Source organism: Strix uralensis, chromosome 2, assembly GCF_047716275.1.
Source record: "Strix uralensis isolate ZFMK-TIS-50842 chromosome 2, bStrUra1, whole genome shotgun sequence".
Lineage (NCBI taxonomy): Eukaryota > Metazoa > Chordata > Aves > Strigiformes > Strigidae > Strix > Strix uralensis.
The window spans coordinates 43919435-43938871 of record NC_133973.1 but is presented as its reverse complement, the minus strand read 5'-3'; the positions used below and the strand labels follow the sequence as shown (position 1 = coordinate 43938871).

The 19437-nt window shown below is 35.1% G+C and overlaps 1 protein-coding gene across 1 annotated transcript in view; it reads right to left on the bottom strand.

Annotated features, from left to right (window-relative positions):
• The window catches only part of CFAP47 (cilia and flagella associated protein 47), a 347912-nt gene that overhangs the window by 28820 nt on the left and 299655 nt on the right, over nt 1–19437 (bottom strand). Inside the window, exons 58-60 of the mRNA XM_074860922.1 lie at nt 9404–9563; nt 8760–8857; nt 5266–5427 (exon numbers count right to left, since the gene is read on the bottom strand). Of these exons, the coding sequence (XP_074717023.1) occupies nt 5266–5427; nt 8760–8857; nt 9404–9563 (420 nt within the window). The remainder of the gene's footprint in view (nt 1–5265; nt 5428–8759; nt 8858–9403; nt 9564–19437) is intronic.

Genomic DNA, 19437 nt, shown 5'->3' with positions numbered 1-19437 from the left:
TCTTATAATTTTAATAAATAGCTATATCTTTGAAGCTTCAGATCAACTTATTCTTAAACTGTCAAAACTACAGGCCTGACGCACTAATTTATAAAAACATAAAGTATGCATTCTCTGTAACAACTGGGGAAGTTTTGTTTTTTTGTTTTTACTTTATGTTCGTATGGGAAATGTGCAATGTGGGAGAGAGGAAGGAGATCTGGAGTGGATAACTTCATTTTCTCTAAGAACAACAATACTTGAACAGTGCATCTTCAGAGACAGAAGAAGACAAGGACAAAGAGTTTTAGCACAAAAATGACAACAAGATGTAATAACTTGGAAGTAGAAGAGCATTTGAGAGTTTATGTGTGCCCGTGTTTGTTACTACAGTGACTGTCAGACATATTGTCTGAGGCAAATTTAGGTGTATAAACCCTCTGCTTGCTTTTCTATGACGAAAAGCATACAAACACAGCTGAGACAGACAGGGAGAGCACTGATCCATTGTTCTGGAAAATCTACAAAGTTTGCATCTTAAGGGCTTTGATTAGCTATGCTTTTTGATGGCCCATAATTAATGGGAAAATAATGAAAGAAAAATCAGTGCAAATTAATGCAAATAGATCATTGTGAGGTGCTGTGATGTTGTGGAAGCACAACTAAGATCCTGGTGAGCTGTGCTGACTATGGGTTTGACTTGCAGAAGCTTTTCCACAATATCTTTACAAACCAAAGGTGTAGTGGTGCTGTTTCTATGGCAGCAATATATCCTTATCACCCAACCAAAGAAACTACAGGAAATTCTGTGAACAAGAAATGGGAGAAACAGAACTTTGGCACTCACAATCATATAACAATTAAAGTAATACGTAGACTTTTGCAACAAATTATATTGCCCTTAGCCACTAACTGAAAATACATTTTTAGGAGATACCTATTTGTGTTTCAGAGCTACATTATGTTGGGCTAGTAAATCAGTTCTTTTGGATTCTTCATTTTTCCTGGATGTACATCATACTGAAAAGTATCACCAGGAAGAACTGAATCATTTCTGGTTTTGTATTAGTTTATTTTTTTGCACTTTTGCAAAGCTGAATAATTAACTTGAGATTAGTTTATAATCGATCTGGTTCCCTGTAAGTGTTGAACATTTTAACTGAGCATGACTTTTCATAGGTGTTAGAAAGTAATAATGATGACTCTCATTCTTAAGGCTTGCAGATTTCAACATTTTACAAAATGTCAAAGAAACAGAAAAGAGTGAGTGTCCTCTAAACAGAAATATAAGCAGTTACAAGCTGTGTTTGCTCACAATTCACAAGTTTTTTATATTATTTGTCATTCTTGTTCTCATTATATTAAGAAATGGCATGGGGGGGTACTTCTGAGAGAAAAAATTATGCTAAATTGTTTCTTTTTTTAATTGTGGTAACCTTGTATATCATCATCAGGTAGACAAAGTCCTATTTGAAGTTCTTCATTAAAATGACTGTGTATATTGCAGTTCAATAAAGAAAACAAACAGTGCATCGAATCTCTCCTATGTTTCACTCAAATAAATAAACAAACAAACAGATGTAAACAAAAATTATGTAGCTGACAAAATAATTCATCTAGGCTTTAATTTCTACTCTGATGTCCTTTTCTTTTACATCTACTAGGTTCCCTGTTTTCCAGCAGGAGTTGTCATCCTTAACAACAGGGTAATAATCCATTACAGAGTGACTCAACTGGTGGTTCACCCCCTTGACAATGCTTTCATTTTGCCATGGCTAATGGCTTTTACCAACCATTAATCCAAAACAAACACTTTGCTGTTCTTTCTTCTACTTCTCACAGAGTAGAAAAATCACTTAACAATCTTTTATATAGCTATAGTTCTCTCATCCTCAAATACCATTTCAAAAATAGTTCCACAATTATTCTGACAATAGAGAGAGAGCTTAAATTAGATGTAGGGCCATCTTCATCATTACTATCCTCTTCATATTGCTTTCAATATTAACCTGACACACTTTATCAGCAAGTAAATTAAAATCTCTCTGGATGAGAGATAAGACTATAAGAATATTTTCTCTCTACCTATATTGACATCTTTCTGCCTTACGCTGATATTTTTTGTCATATCCAATTTTATTGAACTTATTTCTGAAAATTATTATTTTATACCACTGTTATTTAACCACTAAGTGCAATTGAACTGTCCATCTGTTTAGTCAGAGGTCAACAGCATAGCTGTGAAACTTGCACATAACATAAAAAAACCTCATACCTGTGTTACCCTACAGAACCTGGACAGCATTATTCCACCCAGAAATTAACTCTCATGAAACCATACCAGAAATAAGAACCCAGGAGCAAGGAGCTAAGACCAGCCTTTGGGCTGTGAGAAGAGTTATGAATTAAGGAAGGTAATTATAAACACTCAGACCTTACAGTTGGTTTATGTGATAAACTGAAGCAATTGAAAGGGATGGGTTACAAAGGACCATTACAAACACAGTGACAGAACAGGACTGATTAGTGTATTTCCTCAACCAGAAGGTGCTCTGGCTATGTAGTACACACACTCTCAACATGGTCAAATTTGGTTGCTTAGAAACTTATGAATTTCAGTCAAATATCTATAACTGATAATTTGTGAATGTTTGATGTTTTTCTTAGAAGATCATAAAATTAAACATGTTTGTATTTCCCACTGAATAATTAAACTAAAAAATCTGTTTTATTAGAATAAAAAATAACAATCTTCACACTTGTTTGGATGAATCCTGGGTCTTAAATTTCGTTTACTGAAAAAAATGTCCTCAAAGCCATATGTAATAGAACAGATGAAAAATACATATAGGTTAAAAATATGTATTTAAAACAATTGAAGATTATTTTTTAAAGGGTCATATCATAATTTCTATATCTAAAACATTACGCTTTAATTATTTGATCTCTGGAACTGTGCTGACTTTTGAACAACAAACTGTCATTTTAGCTAGACAGTATTTAGACTGTGCCCTCTTTCTTAAGAGATTGTAATAATTTTCTGTTTCAGATTATATCTTCTGGATTGGATGAAATGGAATTCTTTTAACATAAAAGACATGCTTGAAGATTTTTCACTTCCCAAGAATTTATACATGTCCAAATAATTTAAATACTGAAGAACAGTAGTAGCTGTTTAAATCTGATCTGCCAGTAATTATCATCATTTCTCTTTGGATATAAAAACTGCTTACTATACATCACACATGCACTCTGATGAATCACTACTTCAGAAGAGAAAAAATGATAAAAAAGCTTGCCAGGCTGTTATCTTAGGGGTTTATGTTTTTATTTACATTATTACTGATAGATTGCAGAAAGCTGAGATAGTACCATTAAATTTGATTCCTAACAGGCATCAAATTCATCTAGCAATAATGACATTATAATGCCATTGAAAACCATGAAAAACACCGAAGTTATAAATGATCTTACTACCTATGGTGTAAAGCATTTCATTACCAGACTTCTTTCTTGAAAAGATGCAATGTCCCAAATCAATATCTTGCAGTTTGTGCAGGAGCCAGTGTGAATAAATATGAAATATTATTCCTATGAATAAAACCAGCCCTACACATCATGAATCTGCAAGTCTTTCAAAATGCTGCCTCAACTTGCTCAATGCATGTTATTCTTGTCAATTCAGATGCCACCATGCTGGTGGGAAATAGCTCAGGTATGTTTAAGGTAGCCTACTCCTATGTGACAAGTCAATAATGAGATAAGCCTGCTGCGGTATAGTAAAAAAAAAAGATACCAAGTATTTTGACACACAGCAGTTCTCACAAGGCTGAATAAAATTATATAATAATATTTACAGTTCTCCAAAGAGGCAAGAATGTATTGTTGAGAATTTCACATGTTTTTATTTTACTAGATTGATCACTATCACTTTGTAATATGGGAATATAAGATAATAATATGTCCAGACAATAAGTTATCTTTGACACCACAATATGAGCAAATATAAAGTTTAACTAAGAAAGTACAAATATTAACTAATCAGTAAGTATATGCTGTGCAAGCTCTTGTTAACAGTTCAAGTTCAGATCCCCTCCTGTTTTAAAAGCATTTTTTAAAAAAAAAAATATCTGTTTAAAGACCTGGGCAGTGATTGTCAATATGAGACCACATTGGTCAGTGTGCAGGACAAGGGCATATTTTCATGAAAATCATTCTTACAGGAAGGATGTAATGCATCTCGATTTACATTTTACAGCTTTTCAGTTTTTCACAGTTCTTTGGCAGGAGAGTTTCTGTTACATGGTATTCCTGCAAAGCCTCTAATGGGCCAGATTCTAAATGTCATAAATGAGACACAAAAGCCAAGTTTGTCTGCCTCTCAGACTGATTGCCTAATAGATTGCAATCATAGCAACTTCCATAGACTCATCTTTTACCATCATACAATGCATTACACTCTTTACAAAGTTGGAGCATGGGTGAGATCCCTCCTTCTCATTTACAGCTATGTTAAACACACATTAGGATGTCTCACGTTATGTGTCATAGTTTTTAAATAACATTTTTCTTAAAAAGTAGGATTAACCCAAAAGAAATGTAGGTTAAGTCTCAAAGGTGCAATAATTGATGAAGGTAAAATGAAACAATGCATAATTTGTTGCAGTGAATATGACTGTTAACACACATCTATTAACAGAAATAGTGGGCATACAGCAGTAACAAGCATTCTTTTCTTACTACTTATACATTGTACCATTCTGTTTCAGAGAGATATAATATGAAAAGCTGGTGTATCTCCAAAGAAATTGATTTCCTCTGTGTCCTCTGCTGATTAACAGTAAGTGGAAGCTATCTTTTTACAAAGCTTTATTGCTTCTTTCGAACAAGGCCTCCTTCTTCAATCCATTTTGCTGCACATATTGGCCTGTTAGTGGCAATGCATCTTACAAATAGGGACAACCTGCAGATAAATATTTCCCTGCAATGTTTACACAGACATATTTTTGCTAACTTTAGACTTTGTGGAGGCTATTCTCTTTTAAGGGAGAGAGGGTACGTATGCAAGCTTCACATCCAAGACAGATACAAAAAGAAAGGTTCAGGTTCAAAGGTGCCCGTAACTGCAGGCATACTGTTACATGAATGTCCCATATTTGCAACAGGTTAGAAATATGGACTAAGAGATTTGTCTAAACCTCATCTGTTGTCAGGCAGAGCTACACTGGTGAAGTGCTTATTTGCAACGTTCCTAAAATAGCACGATATCAAGCTATTTATTCTTACCATCAGTGACTTGAACAACTTCTTGGATGTTGGCTGGCTTCTTTGTACTGACCACAGCAGAATTTCTTGTGGCAGGCATAACTGCTGCACCAGGAACTACACCAGTCAGCAGCACCTCTATTCTTCTTTCTACTCTCTGCCTGGCTCGACAGCGTACCACAGCTACAGAAAAGCAAGAACCCACTATTTGTAAAGTGTTAGCATCAGCATCTTGATTTTAAGAAAACAGTTAAACATAGATGTTAAATGTGCTTAGAGAATGACAGAATTCCCATAAGGAGCAAGACAACTAAAAGCTTTTCCCCAACCCACAGTTTCTATTGTTCTGTTTAGGTGAAGTAGTAGAAAATACTGCTAAGCAAACAGAAATCTGTTCCTACAGTTAGTTCAAAACAGAACTTGCAAATTTCTCCCTTTTTTGTAATCATGAAATGTATCTTCATTTTAGTTCATATGGAAATTATGTCACAGTTTGACATATACCAGTGAGAAAGGAAGTCTGAAAGGAAAACAAAGAAATTAAAGAATTTAAAAGTTAAATAATATTAAGTTACTCTTTGATTTCTTAATTTAAGAATACTGCTGTTCGAACTTCAGCTTTTATAGAACTATGCCAGCATAAAAAGTGTTCTGACATGTTTCTCTCTGAAGCATGACAGAGCTTTTTTCAATTCAGTAAGTGAATTTAATTTACTGCTTCTAAAATATGTCTTTTTTCATTACAAGGTAGCTGAGGTTTAGATTATACACTAGATTTTATAAAGCTTATTTCAATAGTTATTGTTTATAGTTCTTTCAATAATTATTGGCACAGAAGGAGGAGAAAATTAGATGCAAGAACTGAAAGAAAAATGTGTTGTTCCAAAGAAAAAAATTTTCTAGAGTTATGGAAATCAACATGAAAAAGAAGAGCTGATTACATACTTCTCAGTTTCAAGGTCTAAATATTATTTTCATCAGAATTATACCAAATGATTCTTTAAAAATTGATTTTGAACTTAACATCAAGATTTTATGATAAATAATTTAGAACCGTATCTTGCTAAGTAATTATGTAAAGCATTTTTAAAAAGAGCAGTGAAACCCTTGCTTCTATACCATGTTTGTGTAGCTTCAACTTTCAGTTCTGGAGCTTGATTCACTATCATTATTTTGGAAAATAGATAATTGAACATCAAGTTCAAGTAAATTCCTTTCTCTAAAAAAGTTAACTTTTTTTTTCCCCTTGGTATTTTCCTGTTTAATAGGATGTAAGTAATTTCTATAGCTCTCTTCTAAGCATTTCCATGAGGGGGAGTTACTGAAATAGTTAAAAACACATCTTTTTTTCAAGATGCATGGCCTTATATTTAAGAATAAATTACATTGTCTATATTACACCAGTTTACCCACTATTTCAGATTACTGTGTGCACATGTTCTGTCCACATAATTTTCTATTCCGCAGATTATCTTACTACCAGAAATGATTCTATATTTTCTTTTTCCTAAATGGCTAAGTAATATTTATGGATAAAAATCAGATTTGCGTGGAATTTGACTGGACAAGTCCCTGAGCAATCTCATCTAATTAGACCTGTTTTTGAGCAGTGGGTTGGATTAGATGACCTCCAGTGGTCCCTTCCAATCTACATTATTGTATGTTGCTTTGACTCTACAAGAACTAAAAAAATATCTGGATAATTCTCCATCTATAATCACTTTTATAAGATATCCAAGTTGTAATCTACTTAACATGTACTACATGGGTTGTGACCACTGATCATTTTAATTGGTCTCATGAGGTACTAAGCCAAGTGACTTCTAGAAGTTTAAGTATATTAAGATACAAATAAGAATGACACAAAAGACGAACTGCCTAATAGCAAAGCAGCATTGGTTTTTGGCATAACAGCTTGTAGCCACCAGGTAATTTTAATAAATGTCTGCATTAAAAAAGTGACAATAATATTTCAATCATTATTAAAAACAATGCTTAAAAAAAAAAAGTAGGTTTCTTCTAAATTACCCGCTTTGGATTCATATCTTGCAACAGGGATTTTTAAAAAGTCCATTCATAACTGAAAACCATAAGCTTTCAGAATCAAGGCAGGAATGGAATCTGTTTCATAAATACACTTACAAACAGGTATTTTAGTTCTCCGGGTCATTTTCCAACATAACATGGTGATGGCCAAAAAGAGATATGTATCCAAAATTAATGTAATGCTCCTTGTATGCATTACAAACATTTACTGAACATAAACTAGTGGATAACATACTTAGTTATAAATATTCTACAGTTTAGTTTTGCTGTTTTAAAGAAGCATTTACGAATTTAAAATTACTTAAGATTTGACATTACTTAAGTTTCCAATCATATACAGAAGTGATGTCACTTAAACAATTTATGAATGCTAAGTTTTAATTCATAACTTCTATACCTAGCGAAAACAACAGCCCAATAAAAGGGAGATTTATCTTAAAGTCTCCCAATGAATTACATGACAGCTTTAAATAACACAACAAACATTCATATCAACATACATAGTTTTAATGTTAATGAGACTTGTTAAAACCATCATTTCGGGCAACAGTTGATTGCATGATAATATTGTGCTTCTTTCCTTAAGGTATTAAAGTGGAAATTAAGGAGATGAAAATTCTAATTAATACCACATCATAGGCATTTGTCTGCAAGTAAAGGGTCCTTAAGCAAATTAAATTAATGACAGTAAAAATATCTACTTCTATAGTTTTCCAGAAGTTATTCCTGCGCCTTAGACTATTTATTATAGAAAAGTATATTCACCCAACAAAAGACAAGATGAAAAGACATGCTGGTCTAACATCGTCCCTCATCTACATCTTGAACTGTAGTTTCATTAAGGTTACAGATTTAAAAAGCTGTTCACAATTTCTGTTTCACACTTCTGGGATTATATCACACCTTTAAAAAATAGGTGCATCAAATCTATAAACACTTACTATCCCAAAAATAAGCAACAACACAAAACCCCTATGAATGTTTAATGCAAGTTTACTTCCCAGGAGCAAGTGGAAAACTTACTGCTATTCACAGCATTCTACATTCTGGTTTTGATTAACGAATGAAATACAAGGCTGTAAGAAACAGCGGACATCTACTCCAATATTCTGTGCCCTGTAAACTCTCCAGAAGGGCGTTCTGGTTCTGCAAGGCAAAATCTACTCTTGCATCAGTCTCTCATTTGATTTACATTCAGTTCTCTAACTCAGCATTAACTGGGACACTGAAGAGCACAAACCTTGAGATTTTCAACTTCTCCTGGCTCCTTTTATCCATAATGAGAACAAAATAATAGATATGCTTTGTAGGTTGGGAAAGGAGATTTTATTTTTAATAAGTGATTTTATATTTTTTTTAAGATGTAGAAAAATACTACTGCAAATTCTTGTGATCAAGCAGATAAGAACACAAACGGTTATTTTATTTTCTTAAATTTATTGTTCAAGTTTTTTTCAATTGTTACCTACCTGGAACTAATTTCTGCTGTGGTGCTTCAGGTATTCCATACACCGGATAGATCCAGAGTATTTCCTGAATTCCCCCATTCTCTCCTACAGTAACACTGCTTGGAAAATAAATGAAGAGTATCATTATGATAGACTGCTGAGAACTTTTTTTCCGAAGTCATCTAGACTTAAGAGTTGTTGGAGATGTGAGATTCCATTTTATTGTTTGCTGTAATGCTAAACATAACAAAGAAAAATATGAAATAAAATCCAACCAAACCAGAACAACAATAATTTACATCCACTTAGTTTAGTGTCTTCAAATATTACTCAGAGTATGAGAACATTTGGCTTGACCTATTGTCTCTGATTTCTACACTGGAACAAAGTTTATGCAGTTTATGCATTACATAAACATATCCATAGGAGAATCATTCTTAGCCCAAACATACTGAAAAATTAGAGGTGTAGGTATTGAAAGATAAGTCTTACCCTAAATATGCACACTTTGCAGGGTGCATTAAAAACTTATGTTGGATACCTATTGCCCTCAAAATCAGACACTTGATTGCCCTTGGGAGCTACACACAAATGGCCGAAGGGGAAAATGATGATAGGATTGAGTATCCTCAACTACTTTTTCTTTTCCTATCAGAATAAATTACCTCTTTAAGTCTTTATTTAATTCAGCAGTATCCTCATAAGGCCAGTTTTCACCATTTTCCCTCATTACATGAATAACCACCACAGCCTCATACATTTTCATTGTATCTGGCTTGAATAACACCGGGATGTCCAGTTTTTCTTTTGGAGCTAATCGGGTTCCTGTAAGATGGAACAGATCATTACGGTATTTTGAAAGTTGTAAAAATTATTTATTTCATTTTACTCATATATTTCATTTTTTTCTTTTTCATACACTATTTAACATTTTATCATAGTGTTCCATTCTCCCTGTGATAAGAAATTTCATTTTACTCTGCTCTTGCTACTGCCAAATCCCATCTTACAGTAGCATTTGTGGCCTGTCTTCCTGTAATAAGGTACTTTGTGATTCAATGTCCTGAATAGAGGAGTTCACATAAAGTGTTATTCTAGACTTCTACTTACTGATAAAACTTTGAAATGAGACCCAAGGAGGCTCTGAAGGCTCAAAACAAAACAAACATTATTAAGTGAATGTCCCACATTTAATATTCAAAGATCATGTGTAATATATGTAAGTCAATCCCATGAGTTTCTAGGGCCTAAGTCATTTTTTTTGAGCATCTGTGGGTTGCAACATAGGAGTGACATTGCATAAAAAGGACCAATCCAAACACAATTGTTCATGTTCAAGATATAATTGAAATATATTTGAAAGAATCCACATTATTATTATACAAGCCATGTCTTTTCTGTACCATTTTTCATCTGATTGATTTTGCTGTTTAAAAAAAAAATAAACCTATGTTGTCTATAATGAAGGTGGCCTGATACACATTTTTAAAGGCCTTTTTCCAATGATTTGCCAGTCTGACAAGTGTCAAAACATCTACCTCGGGGTGCATTCCAGCTATTTCAGAAATAAAGTTATAGAAAAATTACACAAAGTAGAACAAGTAAATCATATAGTCTTTTCACTATCAAGCTCCTTGCTTCGAAAAGAAGTCTTGAAATTTGGTGGAACTGACATCTCTGGCTTAGGGTTTCAGCTCGAATTCCATCTGCAGAAAAATCTCTTAGTTATGAATAACTACTTCTACATTAAGCTTTGAACCTTTTTTTGTGATATTTTTTCAGGCCTGCTACAATGCATACATGCTAATACAGGTCTAAGTATCATTCTCCAGGAATGACTGAATCTGCTCAAGTTCTTATGCATGGGACAAGCAGCACTCTCCCTGTGATTGCTTCTTCTGATAAGGACAGCCTGCTGTGTGCTCAAAAAATGTCAGCAGGGAAACTTTATCTTGTGCTCCAAATGTTCACCTTCGTACAGCCTGAGTGGCTTGAGAGTGAAGACCTCAATGCTGCAAGCTGTAGCAAAGTGGGTGATAAGAAAATTGCAATTTTCCTGGGAAGGACAAAATATAAAAGAGAGGTGGATGCATGGAAGTTTGGAAATGAAGGTGGACATGTAGGGAGACAGAGAAAAATGATGACAGACAGGAATGGCCAGAGCAAAAAAGGTCAAGTAAGTCACAACAGGGTGGGAGAGAAGGGTTTGAAAGAGCTCTCCAAAACACAGAACAAAAGTCAGGACTCCTCATCTGCACCAATCCTCTGCTAGCATTTAATTATAAACTCTACTGGACATTGCAACTTCTATTGCTACCTCACAATCTGTTGTTGCTATCATTTATTCCTTCAACACAAACAGCAACCTTGAATAAAAATATCCAAAATAGCAAAATATCCAAACAACATATTTAAATTAATAAATTTCCCTGTCCAGACTGATTACCTTTATGAAGAATTACCTTGTATTGTGTGATGTAGGTACTTCCTATAGTATATAAGCTCACTGGAGTCGATGTGTAGCTGTAAAGCTTTTAGCTAGAAACACTCTTAAATTAACCTAATCAAATTAAGATTGGAAAATTAATCTTAAATTAGGAAGGTTGGGATTATTTAAAGACAAACTGCTCTGCCTGCAGGATTTCTGCCTCTCAGTAACAATGCCTCAAGACCCCAAATACAGACCACTGCCTCACATTATTACGGATGCTACAAATTCTTACGTAAATATATCTGGATTTCTGTATGTAAGAGGTTTATCATGTAGTAGTTATGAGAATTGACAACTGCTTTGCACTCGTAATTGCTTAATTTTTGTGTATTTGTAGAAGACCATCATGGCATGAGCAATTTGTCTTTAAAATAATTACTTGAAAAGTCTTGTATCTTGAAAGAGCTTGAAAAGGTCCTCATTAAAAATCCATTAAAAATGTTAATATCTAGATGAAAAAATAGACTATACTTCTTCTTTTATTTGTGTCTTTTAATAAAGATTTAAGATTTTTCTTTAGATCTTGATGTCCCTATTTGATACACTATCTATCAAGTACACACCCAAGATTTAAAAACTATACAATATATACACATACTGTTGGTAATAATGTGGTGAAAGGGCTTTTTGAAAACCTTTAAAAATTAGCAACTAATTTTTTAATCCAGTATCTGAAATAACTAAGCTGACCACACACATTGTTGCCATATTTCTGAAAACATCTGAACTAGGATCCATCCCTCTGGAACAGAAATCAGCTACAGCACCAATGCACTATTCTCCCTCTGTGAGTGAAGAGGCAGCTCTCTAGCATGATTTGCCCACTTTGGGCATACTCGGGTGTAGTTAAGGCAGAGGCCTGTAATAGCTTTAAATTACAACTTTATTCTTCAGAATATATTTGCAATTAGATTGTCTTGAATTCAAATACACGCATACCAAAATAGTGTAATCAACAACATTATGTAAGCACTTTGTAACACCATTATGGCACATCTGTAAGTTTCATTTGCAACTCTTTTAACATATGACAAATAGAACAGACTGTAAACTAATACCTAGTTACACTACATATGCATTGCATATACTGTTTGAACTGTAGCTTAATTATGCTTGTTACAGGACACAGTATCTTGGTTTTTTAAATAAATTTTAATTCAGAACCCATATGATAGAATTCTGGGTCATTCTGGCAGAAAATTGGTTATTAAAGATCATGAAAAGACAGATTTTATAATATCACTGTTGAAACAGAATGTATTCGCATTTTTAATACAAAAATCTTCTTAGTAGAAGCTGTTCATAATGACAGTAATTTTTATATCACTGGGCTTGCCTGCAGCTGTCAACTAACCAACTGATCATTAACTGCTAGTACAGATTTATTTCCGTATGATTTTGCCTAGTTAATAAGAGAGATGAAATAGGCCTAATTGCAAAAAATCACACATTGCTTCATGCTTCTCTTTTCTCCTTCCCATTTAGCAAATGTGGGCCAGCAACTGTGTGCTGGCACAACAGACAATATCTATATGGACAACTTTAATACAAATCAGCATTACCAATGAAGTTACTCCTATTTGCCAGTGGACTTCAAGTACTCTGTTAGGTATACCAAAAACTAATAGCAACAGCTAATCCCTTATCTTCATGTATTTATACTGCAACGAGCATCCACATATTCTTCATAAGAAATCCATAGCAGAGGTCTTTTCAGAATAGAGCTGCATCACTTTTGGCAAAAAACTTTGGGCCCGATTGTGATAATACCTTACTTTCACTGTCCTACAGGCCATTAGGAAATAGCGATAGTTAGCAGAGTAAACTCAGCTGACCCTTTAAAGAACCGAAGCTATCTTATTCAAACCAAGGGCTGCAATTAGAGTCAACTGCTTACAGAGAAGCATGCAGAGATCTGTGTCCTCCATCATTTCTTTTTTAGGTAACCTGTTTTTAAGCCTTGCCTCATGTCTCTCCAAAGGCCGGTGGAGAAGAGATTCTGTAAAAGATTCCTTGGGCACCGCATCCTTCGACACTTGAGCCTAAAACTCAGAACTGAATTAGATAATTAAATCAAATTGAATGCATTCAATTCCTTGCTTCATTTCTGTGGGGCACTGCACTGCAGTTGAGTTCTGTGTAATTTCTGTGTCAGCCCTAGAAAGCATAGCACTGTGAGAACTAAAATTAATTAAGGTAATGAAGGAAAGGATCCCCATAGCTGCAACATTATTTGAAAGGAGTACAGATGGGTAAAAATGCATTTGTTGCCTCTACAGTAGCTTAGGAAAATGTTCAAGAGCAAGCGTCCCAGGCAGTGCCACAGTAATAAAATTGTGATGGCAATGAGCAAAACATGCTGCAATATCTTTGAAAAGAATCTTCATCCTCTCATCTAACCTTATCTTAAAGCCATGTATTTTTCATATTAGTAAGGTGCTTTGATGGCAGATATTCTAGATGTTGAAAGGACTATCTCCTTGATGTATTGTGCTTAATTCTGTAGCATCTCAGAGTGCCTCCCGTTGATTGTACCCAGAAGAATGTCACTCTGTTCAGATTCCTCTAATTGAAAAACAGAGATGAAGCAGAGCTCACTATATCCTGCTGAAGTCTGATGGGGAATCATTTATAAGTGGGCACTTTTGTTTGTTTGTTTTTTTCTTGATAGTTTCTCTATTAAAATTACTAGTATAGAATCATTTCAGTTAAAACCACAGATGGCCCTGCTAAAATTAGCACTGGCCATATAAATGTCAACCCAGTATAATCAGGTCTGTTTTCTACCATTATCCTCAGAATCTGGAAAGGGCAGCCTCCAAAATGTTCACAGACAGCAGCTGCTGCTGGGGAAGGATTGCTAATTCTTTCTCAAGGAACTCATCCAGAAAAGGAGAACTGATATCAGGCAGTAAAGAGTGAGATATTGCCAGCACTCAAGTAAGTAGCTGAAATACATAGTAAAAGTCAGGCCTAGGTATTCTTCATTTATTTTCACCTGCTAGGTGAGATAAAAGCCTAGCTCACATATGAAGACTAAGATTTTTTTATAGCAGCTCTTCCAAAAGTGGTCGAGTGCTAAATTCCAAGAGTTTAATAAAGAACAGACAGCATTTCTGCTTCAACTATTATTAAGAGTGGGTTCATTTTTGTTTGCATCTTTTTCTTTTTTTTTTCAGTGCTTCCAATGAGGCTGCTTGAATTTTTGATTCCCTTTCAGTAAAACATGATCACAATCCTCTGTTAAGGGTTCTAATTAACAAACTGTGAGAATGTAGCAGTCTGTGTTAGTTTTGCTATATCAGTATTATAATTAGTCAGTCTCAATGAGTAAATATGAATAAAATTTTCTGAATTGACAGCCATCCACAACAGCCAACAGCCTCCATTTGTGCAGATATTCAAAACTTGACTGGATGTGGTCCTGGACAACCTGCTTTAGATGGCTCTGCTTGAGCAAGGGAGGGGTTGGATGGACAAGATGATCTCAAGAGGTTCCTTACTACCTGAAGTGTTCCATGATTCTGCAGTTCTGTGATCATGATAGATCACTACGCTTTGCTTTATTTCTGCTTTTAAGAATACATATAAAATACATTCTTGTTTGCTAAGCCAGATGCAGACACTTTTCACTCTCAGTGAATTGCAGGTGATATGAAGAACAGTGCATCTCCTACAAAGGGAAAGGAAGGCCACAGAACAAGAGATCATCCTGGCTTAACAATTAGCTTTTGGAAGCACTTAAAGGCAAAGAAGCAGCATATGGAAAAGTATATGGAAAGACAGCCAAATACCTGTCAAGGACTACAAGAACCTTGCTAGGGAATGCAGAAATGCAGTCAGGAAGGCTAAGACTTAGCTAGAACTGAAATTGGCCAAAAATATCAAAAACAACAAGAAAAGGTTCTTCAGATAAGTCAGTAGTGAACAGGAGCACAGGGAAGACAGTCCTATTGCTAAACAGGGCAGGGAAACTAGTTACATATAATGCTGACAAGGCAGAGGTTCTCACCAAGTTTGCTGATGACACTAAACTGGTGAGGTGGACAGAGGGAGAGACAACTTAGAGAGACCTGGGCAGGCTGGAAAAGTGGGATAGCAAGAACTGCATGAAGTTCAATAAAGACAAGTGCAAGGTCCTGCACCTGGGATGACATAATCAAAGAGCCCAGTACAGGCTAGGATCTGTATGGCTGGGGAGAAGCCTTGCTGAAAGGGACATGGAGGTCTTGGTGGAAAACAAGCTGAATGTGATTCACCAGTGCACCACTGCAGCAACGAAGGTAAATTGGATTCTGGGCTGCATCCACAGGGGCACTACTACCAGAGACAGAGATGTGATCATCCCACTCTACTTAGCACTTGTCAGGCTGCACCTGCAGTACTGTGTCCAGTTCTGGTTCCTACAACATGTGGATAGACCAGATAGGGTCCAAAGGAGGGCCACAAAGATGATCAAAGGGCTGGAGAACCTGCCCTATGAGGAAAGACTAGAGTTAGATCTTTTCACCCTAGAGAAGAGAAGGCTCAAGGGGGACCTTATCAGAATTTTCTAGTACTTAAAGGGCATCTACAAAGAGAATGGAAGCTCTCTCTTCACAAGGAGCCAGATGGAGAGGACAAGGGGCAATGGGTACAAGTTGCACCGGGAGAGGTTTCATTTTGACCTAAGAAAGAATTTTTTTACAGTGAGAACAGTCAATGACTGCAACAACCTCCCCAGGGACATGGTGGAGTTCCTATCACAAGAGGTTTTCAAGACACAACTGGACAAAGTGCTAGATAATCTCATCTAGGCTCCCTTTTCCACAGAAGTTTGGACCAGACAGTCTTCTGAGGTCCCTTCCAACCTGAGCTGTTCTATGGTTCTATCGTATTTATACAAAAAAAGTATTTCAAGATTAACAATTTACATCTCCAAGGAAGATATGAAACAAACTTTACCATCTCAGGATAAATGTTTGAAGGGCACACGTATTACTAAAATGTCAGTTAGTCATGTGTCTTGAACTCATGAACTACCAGTGAAGTTCTGAACATTTTTTTCTATATCTGAAATTAATCAGGAAGATAATTGGTTGCTCAGTGTTTCATGTCCTCTCAGACATGAAGAGCAAAATCCATAAACAAAGTATAACTTGATCTAAGTTATGGTTTCTTGGGGCACATATGTTATGCTAAAGCTCCTGTTTGCATCTTCTGTGGGACAAAGAAAATGGAATGTAATGCACTTCAAGTTAGTTGAACTTTTATACAGTAAAGTAAGTAAAAGAGCTAATACAATAAGGATGCATAATGTTAAAGGTTATTAAAAAACAGGATAAGATTAATTTATTTACATCACCATTTTCTTTCCCTCAGTACAGTTTATGTAGGTGGGTGGGATGCAAGACAGATTCCCTTCACAGATGGTCCACGATGATTGGATTTCTATGAGGACTCTCTGCTTTCTGAATTATGGATTCTTCCACCAAAAGTTAGAGTTGACCTTTCCCCTCCTCTGAAAGCTTCACAAAATCACAGAAGAGTTGAAGTTGGAAAGGACCTCTGGCAGACATATGGTCCAACCCCCCTGCTCAAGCAGCATCACCTAGAGCTGGTTGTCAAGGACTGTGTCCAAGAAGGCTTTTGAATATCTCCAAGGATGGAGACTCCACAGCTTCTCTGAGTCAACCTGTTCAACTGCTCAGTCACCCTCACAGTAAAAAAATTATTCCCTTATGCTCAGGTGGAAGTTCCTGTGTTTCCTGTCACTGAGGACCACTGAAAAGAGCCTGTCTCCATCTTTTTTGCACCCTCCCTTCAGGTATTTCTATATATTAATAAGACCCCCCTGAGTTGCTGAGTTCTTTAGTTGAAAAGGTTGTCATGAATACACAGCTCAGATACTAATAAACAATTTCATAAAGGACTGGTTAAAACTTGAGAAGTTGCTTTAAGAAATAAATGGCACGCATAAAGGAATGAATGTTTGAGTCTTTAACCAAAAGGCTTTACATCATCACTATCATAAGCACACAATAAAATGTATTAGATACAGCATGTTTATAAGATTTGTTTGCCATTTTATGAATCTTGTGTTAATACAATTTTGTACAATTCTGGCAGAGTCTTTCTGGCTAATTTCATTAAGAGATTTAATTTAGAAGAACTTCCTTCTGGTACAAAATAATGGATACAAGTTAAACATTTGCTATTTGGATTAAAATAAATGGATTGAGAACAGGGCTCAGTAATAAAATATGTTGTTTCTTTTAATGCAATTTATTTTGTTTTTTAAAAAAGCATGTCTAAAAGGTCAGGAATAAAGTTTCCTTTTAATTTATAAAATTATCCTTCTCTAACTAATAGCCTATAGCGCAGTTGCAGCCAAAATCAAAACCATTATTTTGACAGAAATACCTATTACATTTATTTATCATTGAAGTGCAGTAACAACTAAGTTTACAAGGGTTAAGTGCACTAAAGGAAAAAATGTTTCTAAGTACAGTAATTCACTTTGGTGATAACCAAAACAAGAAAAATTACACTTAAGATCTTTAACTCTGAGAAAATCTTAAAAAATACATGTAACAGAGATCATGAAGATTACACTCTCTTATTGAGGATGAATAGACAATAATTTTTTTAACCCCCCGTATAAGATTATCGCTTAAAATATTTCAGAACAAAGTCTCTATCACTTCTATATCACACCTGATTATCAAATTTGGTGTCACAATGTTCTGCAGTAATACAGAAATGATGTAACCTCCTAAATGGCTTTATTACAGAACATCCCTCTTATCTCCAAAACTCTGGTACATGCAACTTTGACTTTTACAGACCTGTTAAATTTAAAAAAAAAAAAAAAAATTTGCCTGACATTCATATACATGCCACATTTAATTATATTTTCCATCTTTACTGTTATCTTATGCATTTGTCTTGGCAGCATGGGAGGTCTTTGCAATTTCCCTTCAGAGGTGCTGTGATGATAGACTTTGGGTTCACTTTATAGAAATCCAGTCAGCCAGCACATGAGGAAACACACATCTGAATGGCAGGAGATGAGAACAGTAAGAAGACAAGGTTGAACAGCAGTACAGAGCAAAACATAAGGCACATGTCAGAGAAGGAAAATTATTGTAAATACAGAGATTATTGAGCAATAGGACTGGAAAAATAAACAAACAAAACACCTGAGGGACCAGCAAAAGGGTAACAAGACACAGACAGTAACTTGCAAAATGGTGCTATGTCAGAGAGCACAATGAGGGGAGGAGGCCAGACTGCATTATATGAAAGTCATTTGGCAGAGGGCATGCCAAATAGATAAGATTAAGGAGTGAAGAATAATCAGGAAGGAGAGTAGTAAAAGTTTTCTAATTATCCTATGGTCCAACACTTTTTCTAAAACTTTATGGTGGACTGGCAGTTTCTCTTGCTTTTTCCTTCCAAATCTATTTTTTTTCCTCCAATAATCTGATAGAGAGTAGATCTATCCCATGTTCCTTTGACCATTTTATAAATTTGAAAATTGTTTATCATTCTTATTTCCCTGATGACAACTTTATGTTGATAAAATTTTGTGAGATCATCCAGGCATCCAAAATCTAAAGGCCTAGATCCAAAGTCATAGAAAGCAGGAAGCATACTGCAAAGTCAAAGGAAAAAATGTAAATTCTCTTCTACATCAGCACTGTAAAGGATGTATCAATACACCTTTTCTCTGAATGATTCTATTTATGACACATTAAAAAACAGACAAGTTATTAGGTCAATTAGATCTTCCTTAACTAAATTTTCATTTTATTTCTGCATACATTTAAATGCAATTCTGATATTCTCAAGAGAGATTAATTGATAAATAATGATATAGAAAAAAGACCAGAAAGACAGCGTGGATGGAGATGGATTCCTGAGGTGAGTGGAGGGGTAGATAGTCACATTTTTTAGAAACAGGATCTTACATGTCCTGCTCTGTGGTTAACAGGAAAACTATGGCCCACTCAACCTCTCTCCTTCTCTACTACAGTGAATTGACTGTGTTCTGTATATAACAAAACAGTCTACCAATACTTAATAATCTGCCTAAAATCTTAAAAAGTAGAAAATAACACAAATATTTTGAAAACGCAAGAGCCACATAAGAAATGTCGTATGCTTTGTAAATAAGTGTGATTTTCTTTTCAGTGCCCAGCCACAAAATCATCACCAAACTTTATC